This window comes from Sminthopsis crassicaudata, chromosome 1, assembly GCF_048593235.1.
Source record: "Sminthopsis crassicaudata isolate SCR6 chromosome 1, ASM4859323v1, whole genome shotgun sequence".
NCBI classification, from domain to species: Eukaryota; Metazoa; Chordata; class Mammalia; order Dasyuromorphia; family Dasyuridae; genus Sminthopsis; species Sminthopsis crassicaudata.
Genome location: NC_133617.1, coordinates 62,928,260 through 62,950,307, shown reverse-complemented (window position 1 = coordinate 62,950,307; position 22,048 = coordinate 62,928,260). Strand labels below are relative to the sequence as shown.

Genomic DNA, 22,048 nt, shown 5'->3' with positions numbered 1-22,048 from the left:
TTTTTTTTTTTTTAAGGCTTCACCTGTAGCCATTTTTTGACACTATTGTCTTCATCTAAATTTATGTCTTGAGCTTCTCTGTCACCATAGTAACTTTAATAGTCAAGTTCTTTTTTTTCTCAGTTTTTTGTGCTGGGGCTTTCACTGGGTTTCAAGGCTTAGCTACTTGCTATGTTCACTTCTGGCTTGTATGAAGGGATGGAGCCTCCCTATTAGCTTCCCCTGGATCTAAGTCCTATTGGTCTGCCTTAGTGACACTGCTGGAAACATGGTCTCTCTGCTGTCTATCCCAAGAGCAGGGTCTCAATGTTTGCCAGCCCCAGAAAAAGGCTTCACTACTGGTTGGCAATGTGATCAAGGATTTGCTGGGGTGGGATCTCACCATAATGCACAGACTGCTTATTTGTCTGTTACTCAGACTTGGTGCATTTAGTATAAACATCTGAGGCTATGGGGCTTTATTGCACACTCCTATCTTGAATATTGTTTTCTGAGGATTTTAGAGTGTCTCTACTTTTATTCTTACATTGTAGCTAGGAACTTTCTATGGCAACTAGTTTGATAGACATATGGAAGCAGTTTTTTTCCTCTTTCCTTTCTTTTTCAGCTTAAAGCAAAAATAACCAGATAAATACATCTTTACTAGCTCTTGTTAAGTGCACTCCATTCCTAACCAAAAGCTTATCATTCTTATTTTCCATTTAGCCATGGTTGGAAAATCCAAAACTTCTTCTCAGATACCATTTGCTTAATTAACTCTTCCCTTTCAAATTTTCCCCTTCTCTTTTTAACTCCTAGATTTGAATCAAAAACAATGATTAAAATATTATCCAGGTTGCCAAATTCTTTCCCCTGGCAATTTTCTTTCTTCTTTTTTTGTGTCTGTTTTACCAAGCTATTAGTTATTTTTTAAAATAATTTTCTTCTTATTTTTTATATATAACTTTTTATTTTTTCATAATAATTTTCAATAATTTTCATTTCTCTTCCCAATTTTTCTTCTATCACTGTTACAATGTATTTTCACCTCTTTTTTTTTTTTTTAACATTTTTTCAGGAATTCTTGCTGGGCTTGTGTCCAATTTGAGCTTTTCTTTGAGACTCCCCTTGTAGATGTTTTCACATCATTGTCTTTTTTCTCCTGATCTAGTCTTGATCTTTCCTGTTACCATAGTAACATTTTATGGTAAGATTCTTAGTATTTGCTCATCTGTTTCCTGACTTTGAACTTTATGTTAAAGTTAAGCTCTATCCTCCTTGGTGGGGGTGGACACCTACCTAAGTTTCAGGCTTTCTTCCCCTTCTTTCTTTCTCCACCTTCCCTATGCTGTTTACACATCCAGTTCTCAGGGGTCAAAGTTTTTGATGCTTACAAGTAATGTGATTTAGGAAGAAGCATGTTGACTGCTGTCCTGGTCTGTACTCTGATCTCTTGTAGCCAAAAACATTGTTGCTCCCTTGTGACTGTAAATATTCCTCTCTACCCTGCAATTGCATACATGTAATGAAGTGAACAAACAGTACCTGGTCCTGGGCCAGTAAGGCTTCACTGTTATGTCTTTCTGTCCTGCTGTCCAGTTCCCTTGCCATCTCTGAGGTGAGAGCTCTGGAAGCTGCTGTAGCTACTGCCATGGATGCCTTCAAGGCTTACAACTAATTCAAGTATGCTCCCTGTCAGCCCTCACTCCAGTATTATAGACTTCTTTTGACTTCCTAAGTTGTCTTGGCTTGGAAAAGGATTTCAATCTAATCTTTTGCTAGTTTTTCTAGAATTTGATTTTAGGTGCTATTTTAAAGTTGTTTGAAGGGGAATATTGGGAGAGCTCTGCTATCTCTTCCCTCTTATTTTGACTACAGGTATCATTTCTAAGACTTCTTAATCCTTGACAATAATTTCTGAATTCCTTCTCCATGCATAATACTCCATCTCTCATCTCCATATCTTTGCAAAGTGGTCTCCCTTATCTAATATTTCATATATTTCATAGTGTTGCTTTCTTCAAAGTACAGGGGCTGTTTTATAAGATGCTTTTCCTCTTTTTAAAATTAAATCTTATTTTTTGATACAAATTCTCTCTCGCTGCCCCCTTCCACTAAATCAGAAAGCAAGACCCTGGTTACAACCATAAGCAAATTGTCTACATCCATTAAAAAAAAAAAAAGTGGTCTCAGTCTGCACTGAGTCCATCAACTGAGGAAGTGGAGGGTATAAATTTAATTTTCTTCCCCACTCTTTCCCACCCCTCAATGCCTGTGGGCAGGTAGAATTTCCTTTTTGTTTTTGTATCTGGCACAGTATAGGCACTTAATAAATGTTTGGTAAATTAAATCCAATTCTACAGTACCAATTTTTTCCCCACGAATCCCCAGAAGTGGGTAGCAGTCACCCAGTCTGTGAAGTCTTCCTGGGAGACTACACTGCCTCATGAAGATAGCAGATCTCTCTCCCATTCATGTCAGGTCCATCCTGTGTTCTAAGGTCTCTTCTATTGTGGACCTGTTTTGTTCTGTGTCCTTCAGGTCCAACAAACCAAGGTTGAAAGGTTTCTAAATCCATGTGTGTGAAGCCCCAAAGGAAAAGGATTGATGGAGCAGGAAAGACAGATGAGTTCTATAGATACTGGGTCTTGGGCAGGATTTGATGATAGGAGAATGATCCCAGCTAGAAGCCTGGTTCCTCCAGAAGGGTCCAGAATGGGAGCAGAACCAGGCCACTGGAGGGTCAGAAAAATCCCTAGAAGGTGAGACTCTTACTCAGGTGGCCTAGGAATAAGCGTGCTTTTCATTCTCAACTATTTCTGAGGGCTGCCAAGGACACAGACTTGGGTGGAAGACAGACCCAGAAGCCATTTCTGACATCAATTTAAGGCTAAATTTTAACTTAAATCTTTTGGTTGCCCAATTCCCTCCCTATTTGGCATTAATCTAGCCTATAGAACCCACCCTCTAATAAAACCTTTCTCCTTTTATACTAATCTATTTATCTAAGGCTAATTTCTGAAATCATAAATCCTACCCACTCTTCAAAGAGTCATCTCCTTCCCTCTGCAAAATCTCAGTAGCCTTCCCCGCAACAACTCATTAGACAGTAATAGCTAACATTTATATTGAGTTTACTAGCACTGAGCTAAGTGCTTTATAATTAGCATCTTATTTGATCCTCACAACAATCCTGGAAGGTAGGTGCTATTATTATCCTCATTTTACAGATGAGTAAACTGAGGCAAACAGAGGTTATATGATTTGCCTAAGATCACACAACTACTGTCCGAGGTCAAATTTGTACTCAGGTTTTCTTCACTCTAGTCTTGTTGCTCTATCCATTGCAATACCTGTCTAGGAGAAATCTTTCCACTCATCTCCTCTAGCCCAATCTGTCTCAATGATCTGCACAGATTACAACTGGTCTAGTGATAGCTTTTATTCTCCAAATGTTTCTCAACCAAACAATTAGCTCTCGAGGGCAGGGTTTCTTCTATATCTCCATAGTTAAGGGCAGATAATAGAAATTCTTAATTCCAACTCTCTGATTTTAAAGAAAGGGAGACCTGGAAAAGTTAAATGCTTTCTCCAGAACAGCTAATAAGTGCTTAAGGCAGAGTTTGAACATAGGTATTCCTAACTCCAGATTAGATATTCTATGCACTCTTTTAACCAACTGAGTCCTAGCCTTCTGGAAAACTAGGATGCTCGGGCCATTTTCCTGATGGGGAATGTGGTCGTGGTCAGGGACAGACAAAATTCGAGATATATAGAGATGTGCTGACATGCACACAGACTTCTGAAGAGACTTAAACAGGGACCCACACAGAGAAATACTCGGATACTGACATGTGGAAACTACACCATGGTCTTCTATAATTGTATGCTCTAAGTCCCTCTTTTGGCTTTAAGGTTCTGTTCTGTGTTCCTTTAGGTCCAGCAGATTGAGGTGATAACAATAATAATAATAGCATTTATATAGTTCTTAAGGTTTACAAAGTGTTTCCACGAATGGTAGGCAGAGTAGAACTCAGGTCTTATCCACTGCAATTCAGAATATTGATATATATATGTAAAGCCCCCCAAAGGAGAGGATAAGAGGAGTAAGGGTTTGTCTTGTGAAAGAAAGAAGTCTGAAAATACTCTTTTGGAGGGTCTATCTGTATGTGTTTGAGTCCACAGCAGGAAAGTGACCTTGGCATCCAAGTGTCTTCAGAAGGGTTCTAATAGGAACACAACCATACCACTGACCACAAGAGAAGCAATTTTCTTTTGATTTGACTTTATGAAACTCTTGAGTTTCCTGTCTTTCCGAAGCTGGGGGTAAAAGACAGACTTTCATCAGGGTCTCTATTCTACTCCACACCTCTACATTCAGGCTCCAATCCATTTCCTGAAGCATTTTTTCAGATCTAAAGCAATTTCTATCTGATCTGGGCAACCTCTAAATTCAGCAGGATTTGGTTCTGAAGAGCCGGGAAGATCAAGAGAGATTGTGGCTAAGATCTGAAGGGGGAACAGAGGAAATATTTGCAGGAAGAGTCTGAGGGATATTTGATCTTCTATGGGAAGCTGCTGAGATTAGTTATTAGGAAAGAACCTAGCTACTGAGCCAGCCTCATGCAGAGATGGGGAAAGGGGGAGCCAATAGGGAGGGATATTTAGAATATTAAACTTCTCCGTGTCTCCAGTTTTTTTTTTTTTCCTTTGTATTCACATCTGCTTCTCCCTGTGAAGCCCAGAATGCCTGGTTTCCACTTGTGGCACTCCCATTGACCTGGGGGAAACCACTTACCCCCCTTGCACCTCAGTTTTCTCATCGTAAGATAAGTTCCTTGCATCTCTAACATTTTATGTTCTGATACAAACCAGCTCTGACGTTGTTCTATGTCCTAAGTTTCCTTCTAGCTCTGACTATATTTTAAGGTCTAATCACCCTCAAATTTCACCCTTCAGTTCCTTGGTACTCAAGCTTCTTTCCCTTTTTACTTTGCAAAATTCTCTCTAAACTCACTCATCTTCACAATCTAGGAGGGAGAAAGGAGCAGGGATGATTACTTCTATGTTACAGTAATAAACAGTCATAAATTTAAGTGCTCTGAACATAGCAGCTACATAGTAAATGCTCCTCAATTGATTCATCATTAATGAGTTAGAGCTGCGTCACTATCCTACTCCACTACCCACTCAGTGAGCAACTGTTCGTAAAATCCCCTAATTTTCTCTTGCATTAAGAGAGTGCTCGCGTCCAAGATTGGGCTGGGGGTGGAGAGAAAGGTCCCAGATCCGGCATTCATTGCCTCTGTTGGCTTGGACAAATCATTTAATTTTTATGGACTTCCTTTTCCTAGTTTGGCTTACCAGGGAGAGGGTAGGACTTAAAAAAAATTTTTAATAAAGTCTTCCAGCTCAGAATCTATGATGTTAAGATGCATATCTGGACCTTAGTGTTCAATTCCGGGTTACATATGTGGGAAGGACATTGAAAATCTGGAAAGCCAACCAGGCTAGTGAAAGGCCATAAAAGATGAACGCAGATCTGCTGAGGGACGGGGAAGATTTAGTTTGCAGAAGACTTAGGAGGGACGTGATTGCAGGCTGCAGGTATTCCAAAGTCAGTCTCATGGAAGAAGTTGCATTTGCAACCAGAAGATACCGTTAAGAACAGCGGGTCCCAGTTGAAAAGAGGCATTGAAGGGAAGGGAGCAAAGGAACACGTTTTGCTATGTCCCAGGTACTGTGTTGAGCGTGTTTCAAGTATCTCATTTGATCCTCAAAACATCCCTGAGAGGTGCTATTATTATCCCCGTTTAACAGAAGAGGAAATAGACTGAAGGAGGTGCAGCGGCGTGCCCGGGGTCCCACGGCTACGTCTGGCTCAGAACCCGGCTAGTGAGGCTCAGGACGAGAGGCTGTGCAGTCCAGGAGGCAGCGTCAGAAGAGGCATGGTGGGAATACTGTAAAGTGGAAATGGAGGACCTGAGATTCTTCCAGATCTGTTTCCTGTTCTCCGTCCCTGGCTAAACACACGGTTATGGGACATGAAACCATATTCGCTTAGCACAGCAAAGTTCCGGGCTTAAAAATACAATCTCTGCGCAGGATATTGGGTAGATAGATGTCAAGCTCTTAATAATTGCTTGTAGGTTGGTCAATAACGGGTCAGAAGCCGCTGGAAGGGGTTTAATCAGAATCTTAATCGAATTGACCTCTTTTTTTTTTTTTTCTAGTTTATTTCTCTCCCAGAAGTAATCGCCCATCTGTAGTCCCCACCCTCGCCCGAAGGTCCGCCCCACTCCTCCACCACCCCAGCCGGCAGCCAAAGAGAAAGGGGGAGGTTTAAAGCTGCCAGGCTCAACTAGCGCGGTTAACCATTTAAGCGCCCGCTGGGATTCCCCACGCGGTGCCGGCCACAAAGGGTGCGCGTCCAGCGTGGGGTGGTGGGGGCGCACCGCCCGAAGCAGCGCTTGTGGAAGAGCCTTAGATAAGTGTGTGGGGTGCAGAACGGCGTGAATGTTCCTCGCTCTTCCCAGCGGCGTCGGTCAGCTCCAGGAGCAGGGTCTGAGGCTGACCCTTTCCCTCGGGTCCTTAGGTGTCCATGCGTGCATTCCTTCGCCTGCACTGCTTTCTAGAAGGCGGCCTCCGGGGAGGGGGAAGGGAGGAAGGGAGAAAGGAGGAGGAGGGGGAGCAAGAGGAGGGAGAGAGGAGGAAGGGGGGGAAAAGAGGGGGAGCGTGAGGAGAGGAAGGAGGGAGAGAAAGGGGAGGGGGGGAAGGGGAGAGGGAGCGAGAGGAGGGAGAGAAGGGAAAAGGGGAGCGGGAGGAGGAAGAACGGAGAAGAGGGGAAGCGGGAAGACAGAAGGAAAGCGGGGAGCGTTCCGCTCCACTCCTGCCCCGGGGCCCCGGAAAAGTGGGGTAGTTTGGAGAGGCGCCAGCTAACCGCAGGGTCCCGCCGGGGGCCTGGGCGTGGCTGAGTCCGAGGAGGGGCAGTCCCTCCTCCCTCCGCCGCTCCATAGCCCCGGGAAGGGGGGGGACGCTCCAGCTGAGGCTCCTGCTCCGGCCAGCCCAGACCTCCGCATATCCTCAGGGTTCTGGGACCCAGCTGAGGTCTGGGAGGAGACTGGGGCGGGACTAACCTCTTAGGATCCCGCCCCCCTGACCTCTTGAGAGGCCGGCCGGCTCCCGGCTCCCGGCGCCTATTGGCCAAGGCACCCGCCAGTTGCCGGGAATCCCCCCCCTCCCCTGCTCCTAGAGTTGTTGGCCCCGGCACTTCAGTGTGTGAGACCGCTGCTCCGGGTGCTTCAGGTGGGATTGGCGACGAAGCCGGCTCCTGGTTCCGAGCTCGCGGAAGGGGCTTTTCCGTGCGGGGCTGGGCGGAGGAGGGATCGGCGGGCAGAGTGTCAGAGGGCCGGGTGTCGCCAGGGAACTCCCACGCGTGACCGCGGAAGGCAAGAGTCCCATTCAGGACAGCCAGCTCCGGGAGAGGGCACGGCGACCAGCCAGCTCTGCCGGAGGAATGATCCGGGCCGTGTGAGCCGCTAGGCCCGTCCGCACACTGACAGTCCGCGAAGTGACCGGCCCGGAGAGAGACTGGACGGCAGAGGCCGGCTCGGAGAGTGACCAGTCCAAAGCAAGGCCGAGCGAGTGATCGGGGCGGAAACGGAGCAGCCCCGCCGAGGGAGGACGGCCGAGCGGCGGACTCCGGGCCGCACCGCGGGGAGCCGGCCCGGCGGCCCGAGGCGGGGGGCGGGCGGGCCGGGCCATGGCGGAGCCGGGGCTGCCGCTGGTGGCTCGGCTCAGCTATGCCGTGGGCCACTTCCTGAACGACCTGTGCGCCTCCATGTGGTTCACCTACCTGCTGCTGTACCTGCACTCGGTGCAGAGCTACAGCTCCTGGGGCGCCGGCGTCCTGCTGCTGCTGGGCCAGCTGGCCGACGGCGTGTGCACGCCCCTCGTGGGCTACGAGGCGGACCGCTCCGGGGGCTGCTGTGGCCGCTACGGCCCGCGAAAGTCCTGGCATCTGGTCGGTAAGGCCCCCCCCCCCCCTCGTCCTTGTGTCCCCTAGTCCTTCCGCGGTGTCCCACCTTTTCCTCTGCTGCCTGAGGGGCCCCCCCTTTCTGTGGCCCTGCCTGTGATGTCCCCCCTGCAGCGCAGCGCGCGCCTCGGTCCCGTCCCGCGCTTCCCCAACTTCAGCATTTTTCTCCATCTTTCCAAAATGGATGATTGGCGGGAGAGAGGCCATGAACTTGGCAGGTCAATCTATGAAGTAAGCGCTGACGGGCCTGTCTGTGCTTTGGAAGGGGCAGTGTGTGAGTGTGTGTGTGTGTGAGTGTGTGTGTGTGTCTGTGTCTGTGTCTGTGTCTGTGTATGTCCGACAGTCCTAAGTCAGTCAGGAGAATTGTGGGGGTCACTGTCCAGTGACCTTTGAGGGGGGTCATCCCCGTGAAAGAACCTGGGGGCTCTGCTGCTGGGGAGGAGGGACAGTTTACATAGCCTGTACCATGAGGGGGCCGGGGGAAGGGCGAGGAGGAGGGATCATTGGGTCCTGGTTCAGGAAGCTTGACAAAGGGCGAAACTGTTGGGGTCGGGGTGGAGGCAAGTGTGCGAGGAACCCAAGGGAGTTTCGGGGCTGCCCTAGAGGGTGTCCTCCGCTGTTGGCCTTGCCTTTGAATGTGGAAGGGATGTGCTGATAAGGCCAGGCCCGAGCCTCCACCCTTCGGAACTTTAACCTCCTCACCCAATATCTTAGGAGGATGTAATTTATTTTCCCCTGTTCTCCCCCTTGGATCTTTGTGATCGGCTGGGATGTGAGGATCTTGTACGGTTCAGACTGGCATTTGATTGAATTTGGGTGATATATTCTGATGATTAAGCAGGTTCCTAGAAGTCAGGTGATGTGCCCCATCCCCTTGCCCTGCAGGGCAAGGACCAAAGGCACTGGGACTTATTAAGGGTTGTTTTGCAAGAGACAGAAAGGAAAGATCCCTCTGGGGCCTCGTACAATCTCCCTCCTCCTACCCCTCACTTCTATCTTGTGGCTGTTTCAGGGGCGCTGGTAAAGGCCACTTGCTGTGCAAGGGTTGGGTTAGTGTTTCCTGAGCACAGGGTGGAGTCACCTCCGATGCTGACCAGGTATCTGCTGAGACTCTGCAATGCTGTGGCGAAATCTGTGCAGGAGTCCAGGGTCCATAGCCCTCATTTTCCTCCTTTCCAGAAGGGTCACTGTAGTCCTTGCAATGCCTGTCTCCCCTGGAAGAGAAATGACCTTTTTCACACAATAATGGAGTCAGACCAGTGACCAGGTCCCCAGGAGGAGGTTCAGAGCACTGTATTCCTCTCTTAAGTTTGTAGGAAAGGCCAGCTCTGTCTGTCAACTTCTCTGTTATTGCATGTTAATTTCTGAAAAATTAGAGAATCTGAAGTCATATTTCAAACATTTCTCCTAAACATCTTTCCATCCCTTTTCTCTCACGTGACTTTCTCCACCTCCCTTGCTGATTATTTTCTCTTTGACAGATAGGAAAACCAAGTTTCCAGTCAGGTTACAGAGTAAATAAGCAGCTGAACGTGAAATCGAAGCCCCAGGTGTGCTTTGGGGTATCATATTTTAGGGCATCAATAAAGTGGAGAGTCTTAAGGATGAGCAGAAATGCTTTGAATTAGAGCATAGCATTAAAAGAACTGGCCGTGTTTAGGCCGGATGAAGGAAGAGTCTGGCATGATAAGGTTCGAGAATTTTGAGGGTACAAAAGAGATCAGAAGCAGCAGGGACAGAGCTAGAAGCTGTGGATGGAACTCGCAGACAGATTCAGACTCGACGTAAGGAAAGCCTTCCTAACAAATGGAGTTGTTCAGAAGTAGAATGAGCTAGTGCCCTTCCTCACAACTCCTTAAACCAGAGGGGTTAGACAGGCACTTTTTGTCAGCTAAGCTATAGAGGAGATGCTCATATAGAGCTTTCTTTGGGGTTTCTTGTTCCATTATGAGTTAGACTCACTCCTGGGGTGGGGCAGGTGATGACCTAGGAAGGGATAGGTGTGTATGAGCAGGGGGAGACTGGTTGCCAAGAACTGGGCAAAAAGAAGTAAGATTGTCTTGGGTCTTGCGCTTAGCGTATCTAGCCTCCAGTGCAAGTGGCCGAGGCCCAAGAGCTGGACAGATCTTGACTTCCGGAGATAAACTCTACAACTTGATATCTAGATGTCGAGATTGATACTGGTCTGGGTCAGCTCTTCTTCCCCTCTCGTTTTTAGCACACATTCCCACACACAGGGACACTTCTCCCTTCCTCAGCCCAAGCCATTTCCCTCTTCCTCCCACTTTGGCTAAGTGAGGGGTGCTCTACGTTCGGACACCTCATTCATTCACTGGCCACCTTCCTCATTCACTCAATGATCTCCTTGACTCATTCATTCCACAAGCATTTATGTGCTGAACTTTGGCTGCTGGAATAGTGCTTGATTGGGTTGTTGCTCTCTGGGAACCACAAAAGACACCAACACAAATGTCATGTAAAGTGATGTGTTATGGTTAAGTAGATTAAAGAGGGGAAGAACAAGGTGCGATTTGAGGTCTAGGGGCGAGTCATTACCCACTGTGGGAGGTCAGGAGAGCTTTAAAAATGGGAAGCAGTGTGGAAAAAGGAGGCAAAGGAGCCAAGGTATAATTAGTATGTGCCCGTTATAGCTTTGTTCCCAGGGTAATGAAATTTAGGAGGCCCTGGCAGTGCTGTAATTACATCTGTAGTGTGGAAACAACTGCATTTTGCACCTAGTTGGCCAGACAAGTTACAGGAAGCTATGCCAGGTTGTCTCCCTAGCTGCTGAGATTTGGAGGAACTGCTCACAATCCTGCCTCAAGTTATTGCTTCCTGGGATCTTCTTCTCTCCACCTTCTAACTGAATTGCCTCAAGCAACCCAGTCTATCTAAGTCTGTTGGGAGGATACTCCAGTTCTAAGACAGATGGAGCATTTAGGTTGGGTGAATCAAGGTCCTGATGGGGATGCCCAGGGATTGGATGCAGCCCGGAAAGTTTGGAGGGAAGTCATTTGAGAGAACTGTGGAAAATGTAGGGTCCCAAATGCCAGACACAACTCCTTCAGATTTCCTTGTCTCACTAATAACCAGAGGTGGGGAAGGATGTTGGGGAATTTGTTGGAGTGACAGGGTCTAAGATTCAGAGCTGAGAGAAAGCTCAAAAATCGGAATCCAGCTTTCCTTGATTTATTAGAGACAGCAGAGAGCAACACAGTGCTCCAATAAAAAAGGCAGGGGCAAGAGAGGGCACTGAAGAGCTCTCCAAGGGTGCAAACGTGGAAGATCTGCCTTGGACAGGAGGAGGGAGATCAGGGCTGGGGAAAGAGATGAGCTTGGTTTTAGTTACATTCAGATTGAGGTGCTGGTGGGGGGAGATTGATTCAGGGAGAAATGGTCTTGGATTCCTTGTTCTGGTGTTTCCTAGGAAAAGTGATTCCTCCCTCTCAACAACTCTCTCTGTCTCTGTCTCTCTCTCTTTTTCTGCCTCTATTTTTGTCTCTCCTCTCTGTCTCTGTCTTTCCCTCTGTATCTCTCCTCTCTTTCTGTGTATATGTCTCTCTCCCGTTTCTCCCTCTCTCCCTCCTTTCTTCCTTCCATCTCTTTTCTCCCCCTTTCCTCTGTCTTTCTTTTCCCCTCTTTCCTCTCCTGTATCCTGAAGTTCTGTTTTGAGTGTAGAGACAAAAGGCCAGTCTTTTGTCCCTCAAGGGCATGAAATCCAGATCTGTGTCTCTTTCCCCTTACTGAGTTTTTGGAGGAGAGGTAGCCCTCTCTTGGAAGCCTCTTCCTTATAGGGAAATACAGATAATCTAAGTACTCCCTACAGGAGGTGATGAAGACTGAGTGTCTCTTCCTCACGTCAGCCTCCAAGGAATCATTAACCCTGGCAGGGGAAGTGAGTGAGAATGGGCAAAATTGCCAGCTCTACAGGAATCTAAAGGCTAAGGCTTCTTTTGAGTTCTGGCACAGATGGCTCTGGAGTACATGTTAAACATGTTAAATAAAACATGTTAAGGGATCATCAAGTTTTATTTAGATCTGGAACAGACCTTAGAAGTATAGACCTTGTTTCATAAAAACTGAATCATGGGGGGGGCGGGAGTGACTTGCCCCTAAGGGAGTTAGTTTGGAAATACTGGGTTCCCTCCTTTCCTGTGTCCTTTAACTCCAGTGAGTTCCTGAGAAACCCAAGAGAGCCCATTTTGGTTTCACTTCCTAAATTTGAAGTCATGAGGGGAGGGAAGGAAGGAAGAAAGGAAGGAAGGTGGGTAGTATGGGAATAAGACTATAGATTATGTCACCCGTGACCAGTCTGAAGCTCTGGCAGAGGGAGGTTAGGTGGTAGACTCTCCCTTTAAGGGGGAAGCAAAAGGATCGCTTTCCCCGGAGGTCAGAGCTTGAGCAAATCAAAATGTTGGAGTTGGGGAGGACCTTGGAGACACATGGCGAGTGCCCCAAGTCATTGACTTGAACTGGATTTGGAAGCCTAAGCCTGATGATGATCTTGGTTTGCTTGGGCTGGGTGGCTGAAGAGTGAAAGGGTTTTGTTTTTTGTTTTGTTTTGTTTTGTTTTTTTTTAAATCACTTGGGCCCCTGTCTCCTCTTCTCTCTTTCTTTCTATACATACAAACACACACACACACACACACACACACACACACACACACACACACACTCACACACTCACACTCTTCCCATCTCCTCCCTTTCCTACCCCTCTCTCCCCCTCTCCCTCTCTCTTTCTCTCCTCCTCCCTTAGGACCAATTGGGTCCCATGCTAATCACAGTGAGATGGTGCTGGGGAAAACTTCTGAGCTAAGAGTAAGGAAACCTGGGTTCTGGCACAGAGTTGGGGGTGACCTCACCAAGCCATTTTCAATTGTGGATGTTATTTGGCCCATCTGTGAAAAAGTGTTAGATTAGATAATCTCTAAGGACCTTCCCACTTCTCATCTTGTATATCCTAAAGGCTCTCCCACCTCTGACATTCTGGATCCTAAGAGTCCTCCCACTTTTTTTTTTTTAATTGAAGTTTCTTAATTTTCAGAAAATATGCATGGATAATTTTTCAACATTAACCCTTGCAAAACCTTGTGTTGCAATTTCCCCCCTTTCTACCTACCCCTCCTCTAGATAGCAAGTAATTTAATATATGTTAAAAGATGTTAAAATATATGTTAAATCCATTATATGCATACATATTTATACAATTATTTTGCTGCACAAGAAAAATTAAATCAAAAAGGAAAAAAATGAGAAAAAAATAAAATGCAAGCAAACAACATCAAAAAAGAGTGAGAATGTTATGTTGTGATCTGCTCCTCGTTTCCACAGTCCTCTCTCTGGGTGTATGTGGCTCTCTTCATCACAAGATCACTGGAGCTGGCTTGCATCACCTTATTGTTGAAAAGAGCCTTGTCCACCAGAATTGATCATCGTATAGTTTTGTTGTTTAAGTGTATAGTAATCTCCTGGTTTTGCTCATCTCATTCAGCATCAATTGATGTAAGTCTCTCCAGGCCTCTCTAAAATCACCCTGCTGATTGTTTCTTACAGAACAATAATATTCCACAACATTCATATACCACAATTTATTCAGTCATTCTCCAACTAATGGGCATCTACTTAATTTCCAGTTTCTTGCACTACAAAAAGGACTCCCACTTCTTACAATCTGGGTCCTGAGGGCCCTCCCATCTCTGACATTTTGGGTCATAATTCTGGCTCTAAATCACCATTGTCTGAGGTCAGCTTTGACCTTGGGTCTTGCTGACTGACCTTTGAGGCTCCCAGATGCCAGGTGAGAAGGCTGGCTAGTTGGGCAGCTTGGTTTCAGTCAGGCTTATGGGAAGGAGAATCATTTGAAGTCATTTGAATCCAGATTGCTCAAGGCTTTATGCACCATTTACCTTTTGTCTATCCTGGAGGTAATAGGGAGCCATTGAAGGTTTTTGATCAAGAGAGAAGGGTTAATATGGTCACAAACATCTCCAAGAGATTGTTTTGGCAATTGTGTGAGGGAAGGATCAAAAGAATTGGCAGCCTCCCTGCTTGGGTCAGAGCAAGGTCTTCTGCCTCCAAAGTCAGAGTCATTTCTGCCGGACGGTAAAGCCTCCTGCCTTGAGGACAGAGGCCGCAGGCCAGCAGAGGTAGCAGTCTGGAAGGTCTCTGGGGACTGAATGGAGAAGAGCAGGCTGCTGGGAAAGATCACAGGCCCAGTCTCTTGGGCCAACTCCTGGTTCAAGCTGGGGCAAAGGAAGAGGTGTCACCCCGATCCTCAGTGGGGGATTGGCCGGAAGGGGTAGATTTGGGAGAGGGGGAAAAATTCCCTTCAGGCTGTATTGAGTTTGGGGCACAGGTGGCAGGGCCCGGAGATGGTCACGAGGGGCTTTGGCCCCGAACTTGAGGGTAAGAAGCCAAGGGGAGCCCAGCCGCGTCCGCTTCATTCCTCCTAGCAGAGCTAGGGCTGGGCCACCTGAAGGCCGAATCCAGCCCAGCTCCTAGCCCTGGGGATTTTTCCCTCTCTCTGGGCTGTTTCCTCCTCTGTGAAACAAGAGGGGGAGGACTCTCTCCTGAGGACTCCCAGCTCTAACCATCTGCCTTCTGTCCCCAGGCACCATCTGTGTCCTGCTCTCCTTCCCATTCATCTTTAACCCCTGCCTGGGCTGCACGGCCGCCACCGCCGAGTGGGCCGCCCTCGTCTACTACGCCCCTTTCATCGTGATCTTCCAGTTTGGCTGGGCAGCCACCCAGATCTCCCACCTGTCTCTGATCCCCGAGCTGGTCACCAATGACCACGAGAAGGTAGAGCTCACAGCCTTCAGGTAATGCTGGGCACTCTCAGGGAGCCCTCGGGTGGGAGGTGGCCCTGGGCCCCTTGTGAGAGGTTCTCGGAGCCCTTTTGCTGCTGCCCTTTTCTCCTGCTACAGAGACCGGCCCCACATAAAAGCAACGGGCCTGTTCTGGCACTCCCTCCGCTTCTCAGGACCTCAATTTTCTCTTAGGAAACTAGACCAAAACAGACCCACACTGGGAGACGTTAAAAATAAAAAAACATATTGATATATATATTATAACATTTAATATGTATGGGAATGCCTGCTATCTAGGGGAGGGAGTGGAGGGAAGGAGGGAAAAATTCAGAACAGAAGGGAATACAAGGGATAATGTTGTAAAAAAAATTACCTATGCATATGTACTGTCAAAAAATGTTATAATTATAAAATTAATTTAAAAAAATATATATATAGATAGATAGATATAACAGTCAATAGAAGGAAGCCACCATCCAGTTCTGGCTTGGCCCTGTCAGCTCCTGGGGCCTGGTTTCAGCTCTAAGTGAAGGGTTCTATTCGATGGAAGACTCCAACCCGCTTTCAGGGGATCACCCACCAAGCATTCATGAAATGCCCACCATGTGCCAGGGCTAAGAAGTTTGCAATTGAATATGTCATGGACCCCTCCAGCAATTGTACTCTTAAACACATAGAATTGCAACAGAAATCAATTTGGGGAGCAGCTGGATGGGGCGCTGACCTCAGACACGTAGGATTTTTTAGCCTTTTAGTCACTTAACCCCAATTTCCTCAGCAAAAAAAAAAGAAAAGAATAAGAAATCAATTGTTAATTGATATATCAAACATATAAAAACACATTCACATCCTCCAAAGGTCTTGGATGACTGGCTGATCACAGAATGCCTCCTTCCTAGCACCGATGGCTCCTCCCTCTGATCTTCCAGGGGTGTGAGCTTTGGGGATTGACTCCAGCCCACACTGGGGTTCCACTGCAGCCCTGACTCGGCAGAGGTCTAGGTTTCCCCTCACAGACTGTCCCAGGGAACATGGGGCTCATGGATTGGGCAACAGGATTACATAAGCCTGGGGAGGCTGCAGGGCCCCCAGATAGGGGAAGGGGCAGGGCTGGGGGATGGGAGTTGCCTCCTTCTCGGCTCTCACCCTGAGACCTAGGAGGGGGGGGTTGTACCCTGTGGTTTAGGGGGAGGGCAAGGACAGCCAGACATCTGTGCTGGCTCATGAGTGCTCAGGAGAGGAAGGAGCAGGGCTGGGGTGGGGAGCCGCGGGCCTTGCCCAGGAGTAGCTCCCCCCACTGAAGCCTGTCTCTTTTCTTCCTCCTCCCATCGTCACAGGTATGCCTTCACCGTGGTGGCCAACATTACTGTGTATGGAGCCGCCTGGCTGCTTCTCCATTTCCAGGGGTCCCACTCTGAGGTCCCCGATTCGGGCCCTGGTGACCAGCTGGGCCTGCAGGACGTGCCAGTGTTTAGGGTGAGCGGGGGTCCTGCTGACTGGGCCCTGGCTCAGCCTTCGGGGAGCGAGGCCAGGCCAGGCCAGGAGACAGAGTTCCCCCCCGGGCTGGGCCCTGACCCCCCTCTCCTCCCCAGAACCTTTCCCTGATGGTGGTCGGTGTCGGGGCCGTCTTCTCCCTGCTCTTCCATCTGGGCACCAAGGAACATCCCCGGCAGCGGCCGGGCCTCGAGGAGCCCAGCGAACACAGCCCCTTGCTCCCACCCGCCAGCCGGCCCATGCTCCTCTGGAAGCACTGGCTGCGGGAACCCTCCTTCTACCAGGTAGGAGCATCCTGTGGGCCCCTCCTCACACCTGCCTCCCCGCCACGACACTCGGGACCCCCCCAGATCTGCCCCCTCCGCTTGGCTTCCTCTGCCCTACTCTCAGCTGCCCCCACGTACCCGTCCGCTCCTCTGACCCGTCCGTCCGCTCCTCAGGTGGGCATGCTGTACATGAGCACGCGGCTCATTGTGAACCTGTCCCAGACCTACATGGCCATGTACCTGACCTATTCCCTCAAGCTGCCCAAGGTGAGACGCAGGGATGTCAGGGTAGGGCAGTGAGATGGGCATAGGGTGGGAGAGGGAGGTCGCGGGCCTGTGAGAGACCATGTGACCCCTGTGCCCCATTCGCGTCCCCCACAGAAGTTCATCGCGACCATCCCCCTCGTCATGTACGTCAGCGGCTTCTTCTCCTCCTTCTTCATGAAGCCAGTGAATAAGTGCATCGGTCGAAATGTGAGTGAACCGAAGGAGTCCCTGGGAGATGGAAGGTCCCGGGAGGCCTCGGACCACAGCTTGGGGCCCACCAGCCACTGGCACCTTATCTCAGCTATAGGAGACCCTTGGCCCAGAGAAGGGAATCACAGCCAGTTCCCACGGGGAGCCGCTGTCCGGATTAGAAGTGGTTGCCAGCCTCTCCTTGGGGGGAGCCTGCCCTTCTTTGTTTTGGGGGGAGGCAGTCGGGGTCCTGTCATGCAGCTAGCATCAGGTGTCGGAGGCTAGATCTGAACTCAGGCCCCCCCTTCCTGTCCACTGCTCCCTCCTGTGGGGCCCGTAAAATTAGCCTGGTCTGTGGAGCTCTTCTGGCTGCCCTTCCTGCCTCTCTTCTCCTGGAAAGAGCGTCCCTGGCAGAGGTGACTGGTGCTTGGGGGAGCTGGAGAGGAGGGGCAGTCCCCAGAGAGGCCTTGGTGTGTGTGACGCAGGCCACCCCACGCCCCCTCTCTGTCCCACCTTGCCCTCTCCAGCTGACCTACTTTGTTGGCCTCTTGGTTATCCTGGCCTTTGCCTCCTGGGTGGCGCTGGCCAACTTTCTGGGCGTCGCGGTCTACGGCGCAGCCGTGCTCCTGGGCATTGGCTCCGCCACCATCCTGGTCATGTCCCTGTCCATGACGGCCGACCTCATTGGTAGCCACACGGTGAGCCTGGGCTGGGCTGGGCTGGGGGGGAGCTGCCTCTGCCCGCCTTGCCCATGGCGGCCGGGACGGGGGGCAGAGGGGAGGGCCCACTGACGGCCTGGATGGGGGGGGGGGAGGACTGACAGCCTCTTCTCCCTTCCAGAACAGCGGGGCCTTCGTGTATGGCGCCATGAGCTTCTCGGACAAGGTAGCCAATGGGCTGGCTGTGATGGTCATCCAGAGCCTGTACCCCTGCACGTGAGTCTGGGGAGGAGGACGGGCTGTGGTGGGGACAGTCCCAGGGCCTGGGGGGCCCCATCTGGCTCGGCTCTGCCCGGGGCAGGCGAGTTGGTGGAGGGGAAGCTCACAGGCCGGCCTCTCTCCAGCTCAGACCTGTGCTGTGCGGCCTGCGTGAGCTTCTACCACTGGGTGATGGTGGCCGTGACCGGAGGCGTGGCCGTGGTCGCCGCCCTCTGTCTCTGCAGCATCTTTCTCTGGCCCATCCAAGTTCGATTCTGTGAGTCACCCCGGCCCCTCCCCCAGCGTAGCCCATCTCTTCTCCCTGGGTCGGGCAGGGTCTTCCTCAGAAAGGGGAAGAGGCTGGGCCCAGGAGACAATAAGCCAGGGAGGCCTTTGCCTCTGCCCAACAGGCCATCTCCCCTCCCTCTTGTCCTTCTGGAGATTATCCATAGCCAGGTTAGCAGGGGAGGGGGGCAGGGTCCTAGGACCCGGCTCCAAGGGAGGATATCCCCCCCCAAGTCCACAAAATAGATGCAAATCTATGTAAATTTGAACCTGAAATCTTGTCTACGAGCCTCAAAACAGCTTTTCCCAGCCTCCCATTCTCCTCTGGCCCCCTCGGAGCAGAGCACTGATTTGGGGGGGGAAGAGTTCGGCTCTGTCCTCAGGATCCTTTTCTATGCCCTGCTTCTAGGATGCTTAGGCACTAGCTGGGAGTGGGACAGAGGGAGGAGGAGGTGATTCCTGTGCAGAGGGGCTTTCCCTTCCCCTGGCCCTGCTGAGGACTGAGGAAGGTTCCCTCCCATTCTCTCCAGTCTCCATCCTTCCCCAGGGACCTTGGGGGTGAGCTGAGGGGCTCAGAGGGGGAGGGGAGCATCCCCGAGTTCTGAGCCAACCCCTGTGTCCCACCTCTCCCATGTCTCCTCCCATCCCCAGATGATCCATCTGGGCCCAGCCCCACAGAAGGTGCAACTACATCAAACTCAGGAACCTTCCAGGACATCGCCGTCAACTGAACACTCAGGGAATCTCAGGTGCACATGGACCATTCTCCCCTCCCTGGCTCCCGGGACTCAGATCCCAGAATCTTCTGCAGTGGACCACCCCCAGCTGGCCTGGGGGCTTCTGTTTGTGTCTCCGGCCTGTTTCTCTGGCCAGGGATCTGGGCTGGTAGCTATTTACAAAGAATGTTGGACTAACAAATAAAATCCCACTGTGAGTGTGGGAGTCCCACACTTGTTCTGGTGTGCACACTTGGAGGGACTGAAGGGGGATCGAGAGGCCTCCTGGACCCCAGGATCGTCTTCTGTCATCTCATCCTTACCTCTGAGCTTCGGGGGATTATTGGCTCGGTGTGAAAGGGGAGGAAGGAGGATCACGGCCTCTTGTCCTATGCCCCTTTGCCGTGGCTGGACTTGGGTATGTCAGAGGGAGACCACTTGATTCTGCATCTTGACCCACTCTGACTGTAGAAAATAACTTCTTTCTGGACCTCACTTTTTTCCTTCAGCAAAATGGGCAGGATCTCCCCGCCCACTCCCCTTGTGGGGACTTGTAGAGAGGATTCTTTTTTTTTTTTTTGCTTTCCAAGAGAGATCTTGTGTGGCCTCTGTTTGCCATGTTGTGATTAAGACTCAGGCACTGGGTGTTAACCATTAGCTCTGGTCTTTAGGCCCTCCAGTCTTGGGGAACTCACTACCTCTGAAAGTTTTTCCCCTTCCCCCAGCTGTTTCTGTACTCTGCTCCCAGGTGCCCCACAAAACAAGTTTTATCCCTCTGCCCCTTGAAGGATGTTCAGAGAGCTTTCCTCTGTCCCTCTACATGTAGGGCACGGTTCCCTTCCCCCTCCCCATCCCAGCCACTCGTCTCTGCCCACAGGCCAGTCGCACTTGTCAGGTTTCCTCCCAAACTGAGCTCCAGGCAGAACGTGGGACTCCCACTAGAGTTTGGTCTGGTCAGGAAAGAGCAGCTGCTGTGGGCTTTTGTTTTGTCTTGTTGATGGCTTGGGGCTGGACCCCCACCTAGGCCTTGTAACCAACTCTCGTCTGCCCCGTCCTGTACTTGGGTAATTGGTCATCTGAGCCCAAGGGTCAGGCTTCATTTTTATACCTTAATGAATTTACTATTAGATGTTATTTTATTATTATTATTAATTATTTTGCTAGATTTAGCCCATTATTTTGGCTTTCTGTCTGAAAGTTACCCAGAACTGTTTGATGGGGTCCCACAGATGTCCAGGTGTGTGTGCTTGTGTGCCATAGGCATAAACACATATTGATCAGGGTTTGAGGTTTTAACCACTTAGGGATGGTGGACCCTTTGAGAGTCTAGCAAAGTCTACTGGACCCCTTGCTGGATACAGCTGTTTTCTTACATTTCTATGAAGGACATGCTGAATTTCAGTTAGATCTGTTAAATTTAAGATGCATTCTTTTCCCTACCCAAGTTGACAGAAATTTTGCTGTGTATCCCAGGTTAAGAGTCCCACTGTAGCTACATTGCCACAGCAGATGAGGGTAAGCTCTTGGTTTCTTCATCCTGTGTGGATGCAGGGGGGTCCAACCTAGACTCCATCTCCCTGGATTTCACCCACACTGGCTTTGTGACTGGTCCCTCTCCCTCCCCAGATGCATCCTGTGTCCCACAACCTCAGTGCTAGTTTTCCTCCCTGCTCAGCTCCCATATAACCTGTGCCTCAAGTTTTCCCATCTGTAAAATGGGGATCATACCTACCTGGCAGGGTAGTAAGGATCAAATGTGATTTGGAGTGCACTTTAAAGAATCATGTCAGCAGTCTGTGCTTGACCTTTTGGGAATAGCTAAAGGGTCCAAATGGGGCTGTGTGTTTATCCCTTGGGCAGCCCCACTTTTTTTCCCCTCCATCCCACCCATCAGTTGGATAGGCAGTGCCCTGGAAGAACCAGTCCTAGAGAGAATGGGGGGAAGGGTGAGTGGGAGGACACTGGCTCCTCTCGAAGGTCCTGGGAGAAGTGCCTTCCACAGTGTTAGACCTTTAGTAGTATTTGGGCTTGTGAACAGGGGACGCCAGTTAGTGGGAGGACAAAGGCTCTATGTTCCATCATTGGAAGCCTGGGGGTGATGTTAATGGAGTTTTGCCAGGCAGAGTCCCAAAGAAATTCAGTTAACAACTAGAGAAAGGGGCTAACAAGGAGGTGCAATGTCATCTCCTGGTCTGGGCAACTTCCCTGTCTTGGACAGGGGCATTGGAGACAAGTTCACCTAGATCTGGACTGGCTTGACCATATGGGAGGGGGTGGTAGGACAAAGACCAGCGTCTGTGATAGCCCCTCTCCTCCCCTTAGCCATCCTCCTACCTTGGCCCTCTGAATCCAGATACCCTCTCATGTCCCCCACACCCTTCCACCCCTGCTCAGCTCCTACACACCAAACTTCTTGTCCAGGATTAGTTTGTCCTCCCGGAGAAGGTTCCCCCAAATGGGTCCTGGGCACTATGAACTAGGCAGGGAATATGGGACGGACCAGGGATTTTCTTGAAGATTCTGGGATAGGCTGAAAAGGAGAAAGGTGTCAGGTTCCAAGTGAGGTCCCTTTCCTCTGCCTTTTCTTCCCCTTTCTTATCCCAAAGATGAGGCTTCAGGGGACCTTAATAGGGAAGAGGAGGTGAAGTCTATGGACTCTTCAGAAAAAATGTTGTTTTTGTTTTGTTTTGTTTTGTTTTGCTTTTTAGTAGTGTTTTTCCTCCCAAATACATGCAAGGAAAGTTTTCAACATTCCCCTTTGCAAAACCTTGTGTTACAAATTTTTCTCCTTCCCTTTCCCCTCTCTCTTCCCCAAGACAGCAAACAATTTGATACAGATTAAATAAGTGCAATTCTTCTAAACATATTTTCATGTTGCACAAGAAAAATAAGCTCAAAAGAAAAAAAATGCAAGGAAAAAAAAAAAACAAGCAAACAACAACCAAAAAAGATGTAAAGACTATGTTATGATCCACATTCAGTCCCCACAGTCCATTCTGGATGCAAATGGTACTTTCTATCACAATTTTATTGGAAATGACTTGAATTACTTCATCTTCATTTTTCCTTAAGTTTCTGGATTCCAGGT

General features: G+C 49.5%; 1 protein-coding gene across 1 annotated transcript; it reads left to right on the top strand.

Moving 5' to 3' along the window:
* The first annotated feature begins 7,633 nt into the window (after positions 1-7,633).
* Positions 7,634-19,194, top strand: MFSD12 (major facilitator superfamily domain containing 12). The gene is made up of 10 exons (XM_074307466.1): positions 7,634-8,006; positions 14,628-14,838; positions 16,164-16,302; positions 16,419-16,604; positions 16,761-16,853; positions 16,968-17,060; positions 17,570-17,740; positions 17,883-17,977; positions 18,106-18,236; positions 18,896-19,194. The coding sequence occupies exons 1-10, from the start codon at positions 7,742-7,744 to the stop codon at positions 18,973-18,975; spliced, it is 1,464 nt and encodes a 487-aa protein (XP_074163567.1). The 5' UTR covers positions 7,634-7,741; the 3' UTR covers positions 18,976-19,194.
* Positions 19,195-22,048: the final 2,854 nt, after the last annotated feature.